The sequence below is a fragment of the Passer domesticus genome, chromosome 11 (assembly GCF_036417665.1).
Source record: "Passer domesticus isolate bPasDom1 chromosome 11, bPasDom1.hap1, whole genome shotgun sequence".
NCBI lineage: Eukaryota > Metazoa > Chordata > Aves > Passeriformes > Passeridae > Passer > Passer domesticus.
In genome coordinates, this window is record NC_087484.1 from 17,059,633 (window position 1) to 17,079,059 (window position 19,427).

General features: G+C 45.6%; 2 protein-coding genes and 2 long non-coding RNA genes across 4 annotated transcripts in view; 1 reads left to right on the forward strand and 3 right to left on the reverse strand.

Moving 5' to 3' along the window:
* LOC135278991 (uncharacterized) overlaps nucleotides 1-4,204 on the reverse strand; it is a 31,538-nt gene extending 27,334 nt beyond the window's left edge. Inside the window, exon 1 of the long non-coding RNA XR_010346356.1 lies at nucleotides 3,991-4,204. This is a non-coding gene — a long non-coding RNA (uncharacterized LOC135278991). The remainder of the gene's footprint in view (nucleotides 1-3,990) is intronic.
* Nucleotides 1-7,400, forward strand: part of FARSB (phenylalanyl-tRNA synthetase subunit beta) — a 35,612-nt gene extending 28,212 nt beyond the window's left edge. Inside the window, exon 17 of the mRNA XM_064385993.1 lies at nucleotides 7,129-7,400. Within this exon, the coding sequence (XP_064242063.1) occupies nucleotides 7,129-7,280 (152 nt within the window). The 3' untranslated portion in view covers nucleotides 7,281-7,400. The remainder of the gene's footprint in view (nucleotides 1-7,128) is intronic.
* Nucleotides 7,135-11,371, reverse strand: LOC135278992 (uncharacterized). The gene is made up of 2 exons (XR_010346357.1): nucleotides 11,293-11,371; nucleotides 7,135-8,995 (listed from the first exon to the last, which is right to left on the reverse strand). It is a non-coding gene; the product is annotated as an uncharacterized LOC135278992 (long non-coding RNA).
* A 620-nt stretch (nucleotides 11,372-11,991) lies between these two features.
* SGPP2 (sphingosine-1-phosphate phosphatase 2) overlaps nucleotides 11,992-19,427 on the reverse strand; it is a 33,680-nt gene continuing 26,244 nt past the window's right edge. The window contains exon 5 of the mRNA XM_064385996.1: nucleotides 11,992-15,412. Within this exon, the coding sequence (XP_064242066.1) occupies nucleotides 14,870-15,412 (543 nt within the window). The 3' untranslated portion in view covers nucleotides 11,992-14,869. The remainder of the gene's footprint in view (nucleotides 15,413-19,427) is intronic.

The following is a 19,427-nucleotide window of genomic DNA, read 5'->3' on the forward strand; positions in this document are numbered from 1 at the left end:
ACATTTGCCCATCCCTACAGCTCCATATTTCAATTCCATTCTCATCTGCTCAGCCTGCTGTGGCTGTATCTCCTTTCATTTTCACTACCATACTGATATTAATGCCACCAAATGTGAGCGTGTCAATTTTATACTTTAGCAGTTCTCCAGTCCGGTGTGATTTTTCAACTTTGATATGAAGGCAGAGGGGTGGTGCTTCAAATTTAATCTTTTTTTTTCTTTTTATTTCTGCAGTAACATTTTAAACCTGAATTTGCAAGACATTGCCTCAAATGTTTAGATCAGTGTGAATGCAGGCTTCAAAGATACCTATTGCCCACAGTGGAGGAACTGGCTTTACCTTTGCTTGTGGTACATGTGTTAGGAAAGAACAGATTCACAGAGAAATGCTGAGCTCACCCTCAGCTCAGGCATTTCTCTCTCTCCTGCTAGAGCCACTGTGCTTCAGCCACGAGGCACTGCTTTGCAACATAAGCCTCAGTTGCTAAAACTAAGTGATGAACAGTTGCAGTGACTGCTGAGATTGTTTAATGATGTATTATTCCCTCCCATTTTGTCACTTTGTGAAAGGCATGGAATGGGGGAGCTGTGAAAGCAGAGCATGAGGTGCCTCTTGGTTATCCCAGTCAAGTCACTGGGAGAGGAGGGCAGCTTGGTCTGGGACAGGGGTGATTAAACAACATGCAAACCAAATGTGACACACTAAAGTAGACTTGCAGCCTGGCTTAGTGCTGGTTCTTGTTATTCTCTAGTGCCTGTATGAAAGCAGAGCCCAACAAGCTAAAACCTGCTGCCTTGCTGAGCACACAGGGTATGTTACACCCCCTGCCAGAAAGCATATGGTTTATTGTTTCCTAGTTTCTGACAGATTCTGTTGTTTGCAGGGATGAATCATTCCTTTAGATATCCAAAGAGTGATTAAAACACTCATGGGACACAAATAAATTAAGTTTTTTAATATTCAAAAGTTTGTGTTCTCTAACTCAAGTGAAATAGCAAGACTTCTTTTTTTAAAAAGAGAGCTTTATTTGGAATTAGGAATTCCTTAGTTTTATAGACAAAATAGCTGTGACATAATATCAGCTTAGGTTGTGACTTTTAGACACAGTATAATGTTTCAGATAAATCTGGATAAATCAGATAAACCAGCCTAATAGCAAAGATTAGCTGTGTAATGGTAACTCTGCAAAGCAACTAAACTCCAGTGGAGAGTTGCTGTTTCTCACAGCTGCCCCACAAAGGCAAGTTTTTGAGCTTTATACACAAATACTGATTTCTAGAGAAATACATTGAATGTGATAGATTTTTTTTTAGATTTCCTACTTTTTGTGCATGCAGTATTTAATAAGAGAACCCCAAATACCTGCATTCCTTAGCTTCAGCATCCACCCAAGTACTACCTTCCATTAGGAAAGGCAGGAACACAGTGTTTTTACCCAGACAATTTTAAGTGTCTGAGGCTGCTGTAATCCCGAGGATAACACAGGTGAATAAAGAGGTGCCTCAAACCTACAGCATTCTTGAACCACTTTCTGACATCCAGCAACACCAAACACCCCTGTTAAAGCTCCTGGGACACTCCACAGCAAGAATGGAAAACAAATCCAGCTTATAGGGTTGTATATGAGGGTTCTTATGAGATAGAAAGGTTAGTTTTCCTCACACCCTCCCTGAAATACAAATTAATAGGAACTCAGCCATTGACTCAGTTGCAATAGGAGAAGATGATTTACTGACTGACCCCTGCAAATCTGTGGATGATTCTCCATGTTCCCAGCCTTCCTGTCTGCACAAGGACTCAAATATTCTATTTTTGGATATCCAGTGTAGCAGTCCAGGTAAATAATTGATTGTCACTTTACCCTGTTCTGCTCTGCCCTGTATGAGGAGGCTTTTGGAAAAACAGAGGAAGAGATCAGAATGAAAGATGCCCTTTAGACAAGGACATGTTCATTCACATCACACAGATATTGATTCTGTGATTTTGGTCAAGTGTTAATTATTTTCTTGAGAGGGGTAATTAAGGCACATGCCTTAAATTTAATTGTACTAATTTGAATTTCCTGATGTGTCACTATAGTTAGGTGTGATCTGAGGAAATGGCAGTCTTTCTGGCACAGCTTTAGTCAGGATTTACAAATCAAGAGACTAAAGTTGACAATTATCCCACTGATCCCAAAATAGTTTTTCTGGGCTTGAGAATATAAGGGAGAAGATCTGCTGACAAGGTGCAACTTATGAGAACAATTGGTATCTCAGTTTGTTCCAAAAATCGTGGAAGATTTGAGATGTCTGTGATTTTGAGAATTAGCTGAAGGTAAATCATTCCATGACAAGATCTGATTTTGCATAAGGTTTTGGGAGCCTTTCTGTGTATGTGGGCAGAAAAAGGGGGGTGCCTTTTAACACACTGCCTGGGCTGATAGTGCCCCTTGACTCTGCATTTGATTTGTATTTTTTGCCAAAAGAAGGAAATCTGTCAAAAGTGTGAAGAACTTGATCCTAAAAGCAACATCTAACCTCACAAAACTAAATTCCATCCAGTGTAGCACAGGCAAAATACTTCCCCAGGTGAGTTGGGGTGAGGTAGTGAAAGGGCAGCTGGAGTCACTAAAGGGAGGAGAATGAAGATGAAAGGCTACTGAGGCCAGATAAGCTCTGCTCTGTTACCTCCTTAAGCTTCAGCTTCCAGTGTTCCTTCAAATTACAGGAACAAACAAGTGGGTTTGAAGGCTTAGGGCAACTGCAGGCCTATAATACAACTTTAATCTATTTCTTTTTGAAAGGAAGGGAGAGTAAGGTAGAGAAAAGAAACTGTGCAAGGTGTTTGACAACAAAGAGTGCAGGGAACTTGGAGCTCTTTGAGGGTCAATTAGCCAGAAAATGTGCTAAAGACTACATGCTCTGTTGGATTATTGGCCAAAGAATTACCCCAAAGCAATCAAAGTGGCCCTGTTGCCTGAATACAGAGAGGCAATTACGGATTTTGAGGACATGCTACAGAAGCTTTAATTAAAGGTATTACTTCTACATCACTGAACATTAGAAATTAAATTCTTACTTGCAGCCACGAGAAGCAGCTTTTGTCTTTCCCTTGCGTGTAGTGTGTCAGCATTAGACAGGGCTGGCTTTGGCATCCCTTCTTTAGGAAGGTGTATTGGATTTCACCCCGCCCCTTCTCCTAACTACCACTTACACACCTGACATATCAAGAGGTGGATTTCCACTGCTAGACCTTCAGGCTTCCTCTGGCATTGTCTGGGTCTCTATCAGCAGGGACAATACAATCTAACTAGATTTCAAGGTGAAGTTTATTTGTGTGCAGAGCAGAAAGGATTTGATATGTCGAGAGGGATAAATCCAGTATCCTTAAAACAGAAGTTACAGTAAACTACAATTCTTAAATGAATTTTGACTCTCAATGTAGTTGATGGTACAACCAACCAGTTGGACCTACAAGAGCAGCCTTTCAGCATAATTGCACCAGCAGCAAACACAATCCCTTCCTAACACACCTGCTCAGAGTGGGCTGTTGTGCCTCCCTGACCAGGGACAGCCTCTTGGGGAAGACCATGCTCTTCACAACCATGGTATTCTTGGATGATACTGCACAGACAGACAGGACAAACTATGGTGAACTCCTGCTCAAAAGCTGCAGGTCACAGCTGCCAGTGATTCTGGAAAGACTCCTTTGGCATGAAGGCTTTACTGAAGCTTTAGAGCCCTGGGCTTCAGCTTCTGGTGTGACTTACACAAAGAAAGTAACAATGTGTGCACTTCTTGCTGATTTCCCATGTGTGTCCAAGTAGTTTTAGCACATGTCTTTCATACAGCCTTAACTCTCAGTTTGAAGCTTCTACTTTACTTCAAGAGTTGAAGTCACATAACACTGCCCAGTCCATAACACAAGCTTTGTTAGAAAGCCTAACCACCATTGCTATTTACTTGATAATACAGAAACACACAAATTAGAATTAAAAGAGCCCTTACCTTTGTTGCCTGGTTATTTTGATGACCCTCCTGCTTTGCTGCCCTGCTCCACGGGTCTCTCGGGTCCTCCTGCAGTCTGTGTCTTGCCCCAGCACAGGAGGTGCCTCGAGCTCAGGTCTCCTTTTGTGCTTGTGGTTGGTCCCTCAGTCAAAGCTCTCCCCCAGCTGCAAATGGTTGTTTCTCTTTCCCCCTTTCTGCTCAGGTTTTTCATGTTTCTTCTGATTTTTTTTTTCCTTCTTTGCTTCCCTTTCAATGTCTGAATTTTTTAACCTGGAGTTTACATTTGCTCCAAGTTCTGGTTCCATGGCAGAGGCACATGGAGCAACACCACCCGGTCCAATGTATGAGCCAACCTCCTTCCCTTACCACCTGTGTGCTCCAAGGAAGAGTCACTAAGATGAGGAAGGCTTTAGATCCCCCTGAGGGATGCAGTCTGGAGGCCCTTTTGGCAGGCAGGAATATACTTTGAAGCATTCTGTAGTGCAGCCAATTACCATAATAATGGTTCCATTATGAACCAGAGTTCATAAACTCTCTGTAAACCTGTTTCTCAGCTCATGTTTCTTTGGTGCAAGAGCCATGTGTTGGCTGGACAGATGGGGGCTCTAAAGTTTTTAACAGGTTCTTTCATTTGTATTTTCTTTTTGTCTGATCTTTTCCACACACAGAATTGTGCCCTGCAATTGCCATGTCTGCAGAGCAGGGGGCACACACTGGTGACTGCCCTGTGAAGCAGCCAGCATTTCAGGGTCAGCTTAACCAGAAATTGAGACGTTGTTTGAAGGTCCCATTTCCTGCACTTTGGGGACCTAAATGTTCCCCCCTGATATTAATAATATATTTCCCTCTTTGCTGCAAGGAAGTGCAAAGAAAAGTAACATCATGGTCCAGCATCAGTTGCTGCATGAGATGGAAAATTCTGCTCAGTGTCTCACCCATAGCCTGGAGCAGCATATTTGGAACTCACTGGGACTAGGAAACAACTGGTGATGGATAGCAGAGCATTTGTTGTGTATGAAAACAGCATTGTTTCACACAATGGGAAGTGGCACAGATGTGGGAAACTGCCCTTGTTAGATTGACTGAGTACAGTATTATTTTAGACCCCATCAGATATCTACAAGAAGTTTAAAAACAATTAAGTCTCATGACATAGCTGGGTGTAGATGTGCAAGAAGATAAAATAACTTTCCCAAGACTACACAGAAGGAAGCTCAGAAGAACAGACAAGTCAGACTCACAGCTTCTTAACTGACCCTACTGTCAAAGCTCTTTTTTTCCTATAGATTTATAGAGGGGAACCACACCAACATTATGAACTTCTGCTTGGCTCTTGCTCTTGTGCCAGTTCAAGCTTACAGTCAAGTGTCTAAAAGAAAGTCTCTGTGTGCTGCTCCCATCTTTGGTACAATACCATCTTTATTTACAAATAGGAAAGCCTTTACCACTAAGTAAAAGGCAGCTTTATTTTTAGGTTATGTTTTCACCCACAATCTGCAGAGTGATCTGTATGTGTGACATTTGACTCTTTTCTAAATTTGTTTCATCTTGTTTTGAATAGTGCAGCCTGGCAGTGGCAAGTGTCTCTCTTTGGCTGGAGTCATGTGCCAGTAGCATCCAGGGTGAGGTAATTTCACTGGTGTACATCCAGTATAAGTAGTCAATTTGTGCTTGTAGCTAAGACTGGAACTGGATAATTTAAAAGATTCTGCTTCTGGAAATTTTAAAACAGCCTTTAAGCAATGTAACTGTGGTCATTTACTACTGTGGTCAGATTTCACAAGGTGGCCAAAATTGAAGTGGACATTGAAGTTAATTTGCACTTGCAGCAAGTTGGGCAAGAAAAAAAACCTAATTGCTGTTCTTGTAGCTGCAAGTTACATCTACTAACCTCATAGGAGACATTTCTTAAATTAATTATTTCCATTGGGGAGCTGACAGAGAATATCTCTGGGACTGACCACTGGTGATCAGAGTATCATGAAAATGTTCCTGAGGTTTGAGGTTCATTTGGACATTATTGCTTTTTTAAGTGGCTCCTTGTCCACACAGTAAAATGTCCTGGGCTGATCCTGAAGCTTAAGTAGCATTTGGTGCAACCAGAGAGGGAGTTGCTGTCGGGAAATTCTTGTGATCCTTTTGCAGAGGACACTGAAGGCAGCAGCATTAAAAACAGGGTGGAGGAGCTCTCTGAGGATTCAGAATGTGTAGGATTCAGTGGCTTTGTTTCATCCTCTCCCCTTCCCCTTGATGTCCCGGCATTGCCTGCAGCACTGCTCACAGGATGTCCCACACACTGTGCCTTGCTTCCACACACTCCTTTGGAAAGAGGTGCTTTCAGAAGGAGCAACTGGCTGTCTGGTTTGGGTTTGTCTTTAGAAGGGCTATCAGATAAAAATGGCATCCAACTCAGGACATAGGCCATAGGCATTCAACATAGGACATAGTGCTGGTAGAGCCACCACACACGGGGAAGTTCCCAGGTAGCAAAGTCTTTCCATTAAAAGGTCTGCACAGCTGCTCCAAGTTCTTCAGGGCAAATCTAACTACTTTTTTAGGAAAAAGCTTCCGTGTAACATTTAAAAACTGGGACCTGGTTGGAGGTAAGAGGAAGATGATCTTTGGCGTTCTTTCAGTGTTCATTGTTTCAAGTTTTATGGTGTATAGAAAACTGCTTAAAAAGTTATTCTCCAGATGAGGAATGCAGGTTGTTCTTAATTATGTGACAGGCAAACAAGGGTGACATGTCTACTTACCCTTTAGATGACAGCAAGCTTTATTTCTTTAAACCGACTAAGGTGGGAGACATTCAGATGTTAAATAGCCTAAAGGCTGCAAAAGTTCTTCATTTCAGTAGCCCTCTGACTCAACTGTGCTAATTTCTATTGCAGGAGGAACTTAGTCAAAACAATTGAGTGTGAAAAATGCCCACGCTTTGGGCTTTACATTTTATTTTTAACTCAGTGTTTCTCATTCTCTATCAATCATGACAACCCTTAATGCAAGAATGTGAAAGCCCCTTCTGAGCATCTCAGCACAGAGAACCATTTAATACTGAGAGCTTTGTTCTGCACGTTAAATGCCTATTGACTCCTCTGGCCCAAAGAAATATTGATTTTTCTCTCACTTTCTTTACAGGCTCTGCTTTCTTTCCTGGTCGCTGTGCTGAGGTCTTTGCCAAAGGTCAGAGCATTGGGAAGCTTGGAGTCGTACACCCTGATGTTATCACCAAGTTTGAGCTCACCATGCCTTGCTCTGTCCTAGAGATCAATATTGAGCCCTTTGTGTGAAGACGTGACTTTTCTCTCCGACAGCCGTCCGCTGTCACATGCAGCACCCTCTCCTCTCCTGTCTGCCTCCCAGGGGACATCCGCTTGTGCTTTTATGTTCCAATAAACCAGAAAAACAGATCCTGTCTCCCTGAGCAAATGTGTTCTTTGCAGTGCAATCTGGCTGGCTTCTGCAGGGAAGGAATGTGGGATCTCAGACCAGGCTGTGCCCTCAATGTTTTCAAAGGGCAGGCGGGAAGAAACAAGTTGGGTCAAAGCCCAGTGTTTTACAAGAGAAATGTAATGGCAGAGCACATGATTAGTTTTCAAAATCAGAAATGTTCCACAGACACAGCTTCATACTGTAACTGATTATGGCTGCATAACAGGAATCTCATTCTTTTCTTACTGCATGAAATAAGATAATTGATTAGAGCAAATGTTGAGTGAATGTGAGCAGAACTAAGGAGTTGAGCTTTTATTCTATACGGTTGTCATGTGCTCATCAATGGCTGGGGGAGGAAAATAAACTTGTTTCATGAAAACCAGAGCTATTTTGTAAGCAAGATGTGTGTAATATCTGCTTCCCTGCTCCAGACATAACTGTTGGTCCTTTATCATTCTAAATTCAGAAAGGGGAGGGGGTGGAATTAAATTTTTTTCATTGTTGATGTCAGCCTAGCGGTTTTTGAAGCTCCAAACCAAATGGGGAAGTGCATTTAAGAGCATATGCCAGTGGTGTTTTGCATGAGTAACAGCAAACTATCAAAGCCTTTGTCTGCCTGAGGCTGGCATGTTTGTCTGCAGAAGTGAGCGTGGGCCCGCTGCACTCCCAGCCCCACCAGGGCTTTCTGGACCCCAGCTGTGCAGCAGGACCATGCAGCTTTTGGGCAGGGTTACTTTTCTGGCAGTTCTACCCCTGCCAGTACATGAGAACCTCTCATGGGTCAGGCTTTTCCTTCTAGGTGGCTTTCTGGCAGCAGTTGTGTCACAGCTTCGTGCATTGTGCCTCTGCTCTCTCTGAAACTGAGAAGCTCCATCCAGCACAGTGATGCCCAATCCTTCCTTTCTGCAGGAATGTCACCAAGTGGGTGGTCAGCTCAGTACACTGAAGCAGCTCTCGACTGGCAGCCTTGTGGAGCTGGCTGTCCCTCCTTTGCAATACTATAACCATTGCTAATGCTGCAGGCCAACACAGCCAGTATTTTATGTTAGGCCAGTGCACTGTGGCTCCTTTCTGCTGTGAGAGCCAGGAGGGGCTGTCCAAGAGTGGACATCTGGGAAGGGTGTCACAATGTCAGCCCCACATTGAGCAGAGATGTGCGGTGTTAGGTTGGCTTGTATGAGCTGCACAGACCCCTGTCACTGGGCCCACGAGGGCTTTTCAATGGCAGCCCCATCAATAATCTCAACAGGTGGGAAGGCAACAGGCAAGGCTTTTTGGTGCAAGTGATAATCCAGTATGAAATATGCACTACAGTTACCCATCTGGAAACCCTACGGTTCCCCTCAGATGGAAGTGTAGATTTTAATTATCTCTGCATGACAGACGTGAAATGAGAATACAGCTATTGCCATACGTTGCACGACTGACTCCAGTGCCCACGGAGAGTGAGAAAACTGCAGCTCACATTTTAAACCTCCCAGGGGATTAGGCAGCTTGGCGTTTGCAGGATCTCTCTCTCCACGATGCCTACACAAGTGTAAGCAGGCAGGCTCGCAGTGTGGGAAGCGATCTGTAACGCAGATGGAAAGTATTAACCCCCCCTTGTTTATTGGTGTGTCATGCACGGGGATTAGGACCACAATAAGGCAGATTTGCATTGCAGCAGAGTGCAGGCATATTTGCGTGCACTAAATATATTTCTCTACACAAGATTTTCTGACTCTTTGGGTGTCCCAATTCTCCTGTGAATTTAGCTGTCCTTTGAGTGTAAAGACTAGATTAAGCTGGGACTAAGGGCTTGAGCTGCAGTGGCATGTATTGTGAGGCTTTTAGGGATCTCTTCTTTTTCATACCATTTGCTCATGCATTGGCAGCTAAATGCTCCAAAACCATGAGCTTTGTCCCAGGTAAGTACCATTACTTACTAAAAGTAGAGGATGAGAACCGAGAGAAAGGTTAAAAAGCTCTTCAGAGTCCCTGACCCCTCCAGTTAACTATGGTGCCAGCAGCCTTGCAATGAAATTCAAGCTCTGCTGTAGTGCTGAGCTCAGGATTAACTGTGATTCCTGATGAGTGGGACACTTCATATAAGTCTGGTGTATTTATTGCAAGGCTTTGTCTTTCAGAGCTCCAAAGCAATTATCTGGTATTTACAGCCTGCTCATAGCTGTGTGCAGAACTCGGGGTAGTTATTACACAGCTTCGTGCTGGAGCCAGTCGCTGTGAGCGCTGAAATTTGCTTTTACCCTTTGCTGTAGCCATGGGCTCTGGCAAAGGAAACCTTTGCTGCTGGTGGGGACTTCTGAGCAGTTTTTTAAACATCTTTTGAACTTGGGTCTTCTTTTTAAACAAGAGTTGGAAGTGGGATTTTTAACTACTGCTCCTCAATTATGGATTACTTTTGGCCTCCTGCTCCCTGTGGGTACTGGGTCATTGCTGGGGATCTGAACACAAGCAGGAAAGGCTGGGGAGCTGGTGACAGAGAGATCAGAGCTGGTTTAGTGTTCTGTCTGAGCAATTGCTGGGTTCCATTCTGCTGGACACATGCTCTGAGCTCTGGGTTTGTCCTTGCTGTGCTTTGGTGGTGATTTTGCAAAGAGCAGAACCCTGACAGAGCCTGGCTGCAGCTCCCAGCACAGGCCCTGCTGCCTGCAGGTTACCCTTGCTATTGCACAAGGGTGTTTATGTAAAGGTGATGCCTGGGACTGTTTCCATCTCCAGGCTGGCACTGTGCTCGCTTGAAATTTAAATCAGCCTTGGTTTGGCAGGTGAGTATGGAACAGGCTGGGCTAAAGCGCTGCCAGGGGATCATGGCCTGGCACAGGTGACACCTCTGACCGCCCAGTGACCTTGAAACCGAGCCTGCTGCCAGGGCAGGGTGGCAGGTGGTGACAGTGGGCAGGTGGGAAGACAGTGAGACCGCAGGGAAGCTCTGGCAGGAGCAGGAAGCAGGCGAGGGCCTTGCTTTACCCATGGCTCAGCAAACGTGCAAGATCCCAGCCACACTTCCACCCTGTTCAGAGAGGTACCTGTGTTTTCCAACTTCTTGTAGCACAGTTGAGAAGGGTCAAAAGTGAAACAGACTGTTTTCTCCTGTTCCCTAAATTACATCAAGTACATCCAGAAAAGCAAGTCATGAGCTTGCTTGTGATTTTTCATAGGAACTTGGATGGATTAGGAGCCTGGGGTCATGACAAAGTTACTGCTGGAAAATTAAAGCAGGGAAATTCAGTGCTTGCTGTTTTGGTTCTTAAACCCTGCCAAAAGGTGCAATATCCATTTGACTTCTGACAGAGAGGCTGGTTCTGCACTGGGGCACCAGCACAGAGATGCCCCAGAGAGGAGGAAGCCTGGGGCAGCACCACATGCCCAATAAGCGATTTGCAAAGTAAGCTGGTCAGGAGAAGACAGCTCCAGGCAGGACAGAGTGGGCTAAGCTATGGGTGAGCTGCTTACATCCCTCTTGAGAGCAGCTTAGATTGTCTTGCATCACCCCTGCAGCTGTAGGCAGGCACAGGAGGGAGAGCTGTAGTGACCAGAACAGACAGCACAGACAGTGCTGAGAACACACCAGCCAGGCTGATACTCTGAAGTCACCTCCCACTCCATTCACATCAAAAGCAGTGTTTTACTCTAAAACACAAGTGTGCCTACTCGAGAGGATTCAGCTGGTGCCTTTGTCTTACAAAGTAAAGAACATGGCCAGCAAACCTACCACAAAACCTCATTCTTTACCACCACCTGGAAATGCAGAGGCATCTGCACTGCAGGGATGAAGAGCATTTCCAAAGACAGCAAAGGCACGGATTTGCAATGAGGAGCTGGTGCTTCAGGCTAATGAAACGCAGAAAGGGTGATGTGTCTCACCTTGTGAGAAGACTTGTCTCTCCCAGCCTGGCCCTGCAGGAGTGGCTGTGGTCCTGTAAGTGTCTCAGGAGCACAGCCTCAGCACACAGCCCAGCTGAAAGCCCTGCCTCACCCAGCTGGCCCAGGGATGCTGCAGCAATTGGCTTATCCTGATCAGCTGTGGGCACTTGCAGTGACACCACTTCCAGGCAGGATGTGATCCTGAGAGGAGGATGAGGCCCTATCTGATTTCAAATACACTTTTTGACCACAAAACCTTGTTAGGCTTCTCAACTAATGCAAAATATTCTGCAGTTCATGGGCTGTCACGCTATCACTGCACAGAATAAATTGGCTTCCAGTTAACTGTTTAGCCTATTAGAGCAGATATTGAAGGTGAAGGAGATTCCAGTGCCCAAAAGTTCCCCAGCACTAATTACATGCAACTGACTCATTTACATTTGCAAATGTTGTAACAAATAGTCATTAGTAGACCAGTAATCTCTTTTTTAAATGTTTTTTTAAAAAGCAGGATCCTTCTGGAGGAGCCAAAGCATGGAGCTAGACTGAGCAGGAGACAAGGAGCCACAAGCAGGACAGCTTGGGAAGAGAAGTGGGTGCTTGCACTGGGGAAGATCTTTTAGCTGGGACTCATTGCCTTTACATCAGCCATTTACAAGTATCAACAGAGGATGCAAAACAAACAGACAGACAACAAACTCTGCAAAATAGGTTTATTTTAAAATTTGAACCAAATAGAGTTTGCATTTATTGCATGAATCACATGCAGTTGAATACTATAAAAATACCTGTGCAGCATTTATATATAATTTATAAAATCTTCATAGCATAAAATAGCTGTGAATCAGAACAGAATTTTTACACAGAAAGCTGTATGAATGTCCCTGTCAAACTGTGCCTTTCTTGGGAGTAAATCCAATCCCCAGCTTAAATGCTCATCTTGCTGCCAAGTTTTTTCCCAGTTTTGTGATGTGGCCCCTCTGCAGGGCTCCAGTTGTGCACTGCACCTGTGTGTCATGCACCTCTCTTAACACAAGGTGTTTAAAGGTATTTTAAACCTGATGGTAGTGCTTCTGTGGTGTATGGGAGGGAGAGAGGCTGAGGATGGAAACCCATGGCTGCGGTGGCCCATGCCCAGCACTCACCCAGTGAGTGGCCATGTGCCCTGCTGAAAGGCTTGTTGGAGCTGTTTGCATGCACGTGTAAAGTCCACACTACCTGAAATAAACCAATTCATCCACAGCCTGAGGAAATCCAAAAATGGTTAAAATTTCTGCCTGCATTTCTTCTGGAGATTGGCAACCCAGGTTTGGAGTGGTGCAGCTCTTTCACATGCATGCCTCGCACTCCTCAGACAACTCCCAGCTACAATTTGGAATTGGTTATGTTTATCCAAGCAGTCAATGGATGGCAAAGCACATCTTTTACATTCTTCAGGTTCATTTTTCTTGCAGCCAGGAAGACAAGTGGACATGGTTAGAAAGCTGGCTCTCACTGTACATTCTGCCAGGCAAGGCACGGGGCCATGCTTGAAGCTCTGCAGCAATAGCACTGTACATTTTCCTAGCCAAGCAGACCACGTTCACTGCTGTATTTCTCAACAGCTCATTGGTCCAACAGCTAAAATACATTGTTTTAAATAAGCAGCCTGAGGTATAGGGATGCCCTTCCTATGGACACACCTCCCTGCTATTCTACAAGTGTACACAAAGTGTTGCAGGATGCATGGAAGACCAACTGTGATGCTGTGCAGCAGCAGAAAATGATGGCATCTTGTAACTGTCACACGCTGTAGTCACCAGAGTCACAACTCAGCTCCTTCCACAACGCAGTTTATGGACTCTACTTGTCACCCCTGCATGACAGGAAAGACTTTTTCCTTTCCCTAGCCAGGGGAACTAAATTGGAGTTAAGCAGTTTGAACTCCAGCCTCAGTGCTGTGCTAATAACTCTGCTCAGTTTTTTGTAGGCCAAGCATCTTTTAGTGGAGGCTTTCTTATTAATATCCAGGGAAATTTATTGCAAATCACATTAAATATTTCATGTTAGCTTTTCCTTCTCTTTTACATTTTGGGTTTTTTTCCCTTTAGATTTAATACACACAGAACCAGCCTGGTCCACCAGTGCCATCAGAAGACACTATGAGCTCTGCCCAGTGATGGCATTTTGATTTTGCTGGTCACATCTCCCCCTACCCCACCAGCCACTTCTTCCCTGATGCCCCAACCTGAGCCTTGCCTTGGCTTGCTCTACTGCTTCAGGAGCAGCCCCACAGCCAAGCAGGCCAGCTGAGCCCTACTCCCCAGCAACCCCAACCCCACAGCAAAGCAGCCTCTGCTACTGCTCTGGCAGCGATTTTGGCTGTGTGCTTGTCACATTTAGTTGCTTGGGTGAAGTGTGTCTAATTATGGGATACACTGGGGTCAGTGATTTCTAATCCAAAGCTATCTGTGCACAGCAGTTCCCATGACTCCTCCAAGTCACATATTTTAGGCCAGTTGCTTTGTGTTTCTGTGGCAAGGGCAGGGTAGTGGTGGGGGATGGTTATAAGGGTGACTTCTCTCAGAAGGTTCCAGAAGCTTTCCCTGTGTCCAACAGAACCAATGCCAGCTGGCTTCCAGACAGATCCTCTGGTGGCCAAGGCTGAGCCCATCAGTGACAGCAGCAGCACCTCTGGGATAACAGAGTTAAGAAGGTAGAGAAAACCTGCACAGCTGCAGGCAGACAGAGGAGTGAAGATACGGGAGAGAAACAACTCTGCAGACACCAAGATCACAGAGGGAAGAGTAAGAGGTGCTCTGGGTGCCAGAGCAGACTCCCCTGCAGCCCACAAAGTGCAGCCCATGGTGAGGCAGCTGTGCCCCTGCAGCCCATGGAGGTCCATGGGGAGCAGAAATCCACCTGCAATCAGTGGAGGACCCCACACTGAAGCAGGGTGATGCCATAAGGTGGGTTTGAAGACCACCACTGAAACAGGCTCCTGGCAGGACTTCGGGTCCCTCAGGGCACCCATGCTGGATAAAGTGCAGCCCATGGAAAAATTCACATTGGAGAAGTTTTTGGAAAGCTGTCTTTTGTGGGTGAGGAGTGTGAGGGGTTCTATCCCTGAGGAGGAAGGAGCCGCAGCAGCAACATGTGATGAACTGACTGTAACCTCTATTCCCACCCTCCTGTGATGGTGGGTAGGAGGAGCTAGAGACTTCAGGAGGGAAGTTGACCTAGAAAGAAGGGAGGGGTAGGTGGAAGGTGGTTGTAAATGTTTGGTTTTATTTATTATCCTACTCTGATTAGTTTGGTAATAAATTAAACTTATTTCCCCAAGTCGAGTCTGTTTTGCCTGTGACATAAAACTGCTGAGTGATCTCTCCCTGCCCTTGTCTTGAGCCATGATCCTCTCATTATATTTCTCTCCCTGGAGAGAGGGGAGTGATAGAGCAGCTTTGGCGAGCCCCTGGCACACAGCCAGAGCCAAACTCACCAGACCAGTGCAGAAAGGCACAGAACACTTTTTGGTCACGTCAGCAGCCCGGACTGTCAGGTGCCCGTGTGCCGCAGGCTCGGTGAGGAGGAGCTGTGCTCACATCAGTCCCAGCAGCCGGTGCAGCAGCGGCACGATGACGGTGGCCGTGAAGCCGACGGAGGAGTACGTCACAAACTTGTAGGGCACCTCAACCTCCAGGCGCCTCCGGGCCTGCAGGTCACCCACGGGGAACTTGTACCGATAGCCCAGCACGCCGAGCACCGCGCTCTTCATGACCCAGCGTGTCAGCAGCACAACCAGGATCCCCACCAGGAACCTGGCCAGCACAAACACCGCTGCGCTGGTGGTCAGAGGAAGCCTGGCCTGAACGCTTTGGCCAGTGTAGGCTGAAGCAGCGTACTGGTTGTTTAACCAAAATCCCACAGTTGCTCCAGCTGCTGCTCCTAAGATCGTAGTGGTGTCTCCCCTGGTAGGGCTGTAATAGTCTAGTTTGGGGTAGTTGTAACATAAGACAAGAGGCACAACTATGGAAAACAGTGGGCAGAAGGGGCTGGTCAACAGCAAGTGATCTATTGTGTCCCACGCAGGATACAAGAGCACGAGCAGCACAGCCGAAATCAGTGCTCCTCCGATCACATCCTGTAAAGAAATCACATTTAAAAGGCTTTGTGAGACCTGGAAGGTAAACCAGGTGTTTGGGTGATGATAAAAGACCAGTATCTACATTGGTGGGGCCCAGCAGTGGAGGAACACCCTGAATCCAGTGATGGCATTATCCACGTGCAGGGAAAACCTGAAGCATGGGCTAAACAAAACATGACAGTCCATGAACCCAACCTTATGCATATGCATGTGTCTGTGGACACACATCCTCCTCCTCACCTGCTCTCATGCTTTGAGGGCATTCTCCACCTACGACCTCAGAAAAGGCACGTGCACAACTCCATCTCAGGGACAACATTGCAGAGAGCTGCCTTCACACAAACCCTTTCCCTCCTGTAACCCTGCAAGCAATTTCATCACATCAGTGTGATTATCCCTTGCCTGCTTTGCATAAAGGGGGAGATGCTGTCCTTTATCAGAGACAGGCTCCCATCCCAGAAACACAAGCTCCAGGGATGGAAAGTGCAGAGCTGTGGGACGTGGTGCATGTGCCACAGTTTCTGCCAGCAGTGGGAGGGAGGCACCTCCAGGCAGGGATACAGCAAGGGGAAATTTGTTGCCCAAGTCTCTGAAATCTAGCTTTCAGTACAGTGCCTGAAGCAAGCATATAGTTAAACCCTAATTTATTAACAGAGGCAAATAAGGTGTTTGGAGAACTTGACTGTTGTCAGCCACAAAGCTGAGACAGCAGGTAGCCCCTAACAAAAGCCCTCTGTATGAGAGCAGCCAGGTAAAAAGCAATAAAACAAGTTTCCCTGTGCCACCCTTCCAGTGTCACGTACAGGCAGCAGCGTTAGTACAGCCACAAAAACCTCTGCAAAAGCTGAAGTTAGCCACAGACAGAAATGTCCTCTTCTAAGACTGTATCTTTTTCACGAGTCATGACAGCTGACTACTACCATGCTTCGTCACAGTCTAAAAATTATTTATGTGAGCTTCACTTTGAGTTAGGCAGGAATGAGGGGACTTCTTCACAACAGAAATATTTAATGACATTCTGGTAAATGCATTTCTCCTGTAGGGCTGAACTTCAGCTGTTTACAACTTCCATTGGATTCACAGCACATTTGGTTTTAAACAACTGCTACAGCCATTTTGCATATCCCTAATACAAATTTCCATTATTCCCTCATCCAAAACATAAGGCTAGCCATGGAAATACACAAACTTGATCACAGATATCGAGTATGTAAAGTATCATTATATTATATACCTTTACTTCACAGTAATTCATGTTTTGATGTCAATTCTTAGATGATATCTTTACACACAAAGCATGGTTTGGCCCAACACTAAGCAACTGCCTCAACACAAAAGAGCTGGGGCTGCTCCCAGCACTGGTGCTCAGAAATCCCATCCCCACTCTGTACATCAATTCCCCACACACATGCTTGTCCACCTCATGGTAGAAGAAAAATTCCTCAATACCACTTTATGGGTGATCAAGGAGCAAAGCTCAGAAGCTGTTCACATGCTTTTCTGCTCCAATTAAAGAAATGTAACCAGACATTAACGTTTCCTCACAAAAGCTTTGCTCAGATTTACCCAGCTGACTCCAGCAGCTCCCAACCCAGTTGCAAACAGTCCCTATTTACAAACCTGATGAAAGTTTTCTGAATTTTATTATCCTCCCATTAGCCCCAGTACAGTAACATGGCTCTTGGAAGTTCCAAGCAGGACCCAGACAATCAGCTCTGCCCCTGACCCCGCATTGTACCCGTGGTCTCCAAACTGGGTGCAAAAGCAACCCACGGGGCTGGGGGGAGAACGTACTTTTTGCACTGCTCATAAGTAAAATAAAATGTGCATTTTTAAGAAGTAATGCTTTCTTCATTGTTATATTTGTTAATTTTGTGTTTTATAATGCATATATCAGTACGGTAGTACATGTATACAATTCATTTTAAAAAATACATTGTATATGTATATGTATATGTATATGTATATGCATATGTATATGTATATGTATATGTATATATACAGGAGGCCAGTGGTGTTTTCTGTTTTTCCCCCATCCACCAATATCTGGCCTTCTCATTTTGGCAACGTTTACATGTAGCAGTGCAGAATTAATGATGTCTCCCCCTGCCTGTTCAACTAAGGACAGATGGGAAGAGGAGAGACGGCTCCGATTTCTGAGAGAACCTTGCGGTCCCTCCCTGCGGTGCCCCCGGAGCAGGACCTGAGTGTTTCCCGGGGGTGGAGCTGCTGGTAGCACGCCCAGGAAGCACATTCCTGCCCGTCTGCCTGTGTAAACAGATTAGCCTCTCGCCAAGCCCGCAATTATAAAGGAATTTTTAAATAAGGGCAGGCACGGATTTTGCTCAAGGTGCAGAACTACCTGCAGAATTTGAAACCTCCGGTTGCCCTGCTGGGATGCTCCAGCTGCCTCGGTACAGACGAGTCATCCCCAGGCTCCATCCACCTCCCCTGAAGCCCCTCCACTGCCATGCAGCTCAGCCCTGCTCCCACACAGCGCCAAACATCTGCCCAGCTTCCCTGGAATTGCCAATCCGAGCAGAAGGAATGTTTTTCCTATTCTGTCTGGTACAGGGTCACTGCCTGAGTTCCCTTTCCTTTCATTTACTGTGAGACAGCACTCACCCTCCTGAACTCCACTCCTAAGGACTGTGCTACACTGTGTGTGAAGCACTGTAACTATGTTGAGTGTTTATCGGCTTTAAAATATCTAAGATCATTTCAGAATTAATGGTAGTATGAAAAAACCTGCCCAGCAAAGGGGCAGGGTGGGAGCTTCAGAACACACACCCCCACGCCCCCTGCGAGAGGTGTAATCAGAAATAAATACATCAACACTAAATGGGTATATCTCAGGGGGGAAAAAAACCCTTCAGGGTATTTTGGATATAAAAAGTGACATTGGTGGTCAGCACAGGACATTATTGCTTGTAGCTCAGGGAAGTTGCAGTGCCAGCAAGGTTCTCCCCACATCAGCTGTGGCTCTGGAGGGAATGGCTTCAGCAGATGTGAGGCAGGAAAACTTGGTCACTGCATTGAGGCAGGGAACAAAAATTGGGCCAGTGTTTTAAGATGGAAAGTAAAGCAATATCTTCTAAAGTACAACTCTCTGGAGAAAAAAGGCAAACAGAACAATTACCGATTGCTTTTTGTTTCTCAAAAATACCCCCTAAAAATTTACAGATTCACTGCTTCAAAGTGTGTCCAAATTTTACTTTTTTTTTTTTTTTTCACTTTGTCTTTTCCAGGTAACTCCAGATCCCCTCCTTACCAGGTCGTCAGAATATATCATTTGAAACCTACAAGAAAGGACCCTGCATTTCCCCTGCTTTTCCACACACATGGGACACTCTGATGTGAGGTGGTGGAGATGGGTGGTTGTAACTCAATTACCTGTCAGCAGTCTGAGTGCATTGCTGCCACCCCATTCTCTGGCTGGGTGATGCTCTCCTGGTAACAGCCCAGGCCATGGGTGTTTGCTCCCCTTTCCCTGGGCATAGTATTCATTCTGGCACAGCTGGAAGGATGCAGATAGCTCCCATACCAGCTGACTGCCTCTCCAGGAGGCCTTTAATGGTAATATCTCTTCTAATGAAATCACTGCACTTTCTGATACCACTCCTCATTCAAAAGAAAGGCCAGCAGTGCTAAAATACAAACAGATTTGTAGAGCTGAGACTACAGAATATGAGATTCTGCACTGGAGCTGGGGGAAAGCACAATGCAACTGCCCTTATCACTCCTCCTCTGGTTCCTCAAACAGGAAAAATTCAGTTACACCAAGTCCATGGATATTTGTTACCCATTCCTTTGCTTTACTGAAATGCTATGACCACTTAATACATTATTGCATCCTTTCTGTTAAGGCCTCAGTTAAAAACCCAGAGGCTCTTTCAGCCAATGGCACTGCTGTGCCTCACCTGGTGATGTGACAGCTCAGGGCAGGAGCTGTCCCACCCAGGGTCTCAAACAGCTCTGAACTGCACTTCTTCCCCAAAGAACCGTCGCTGCA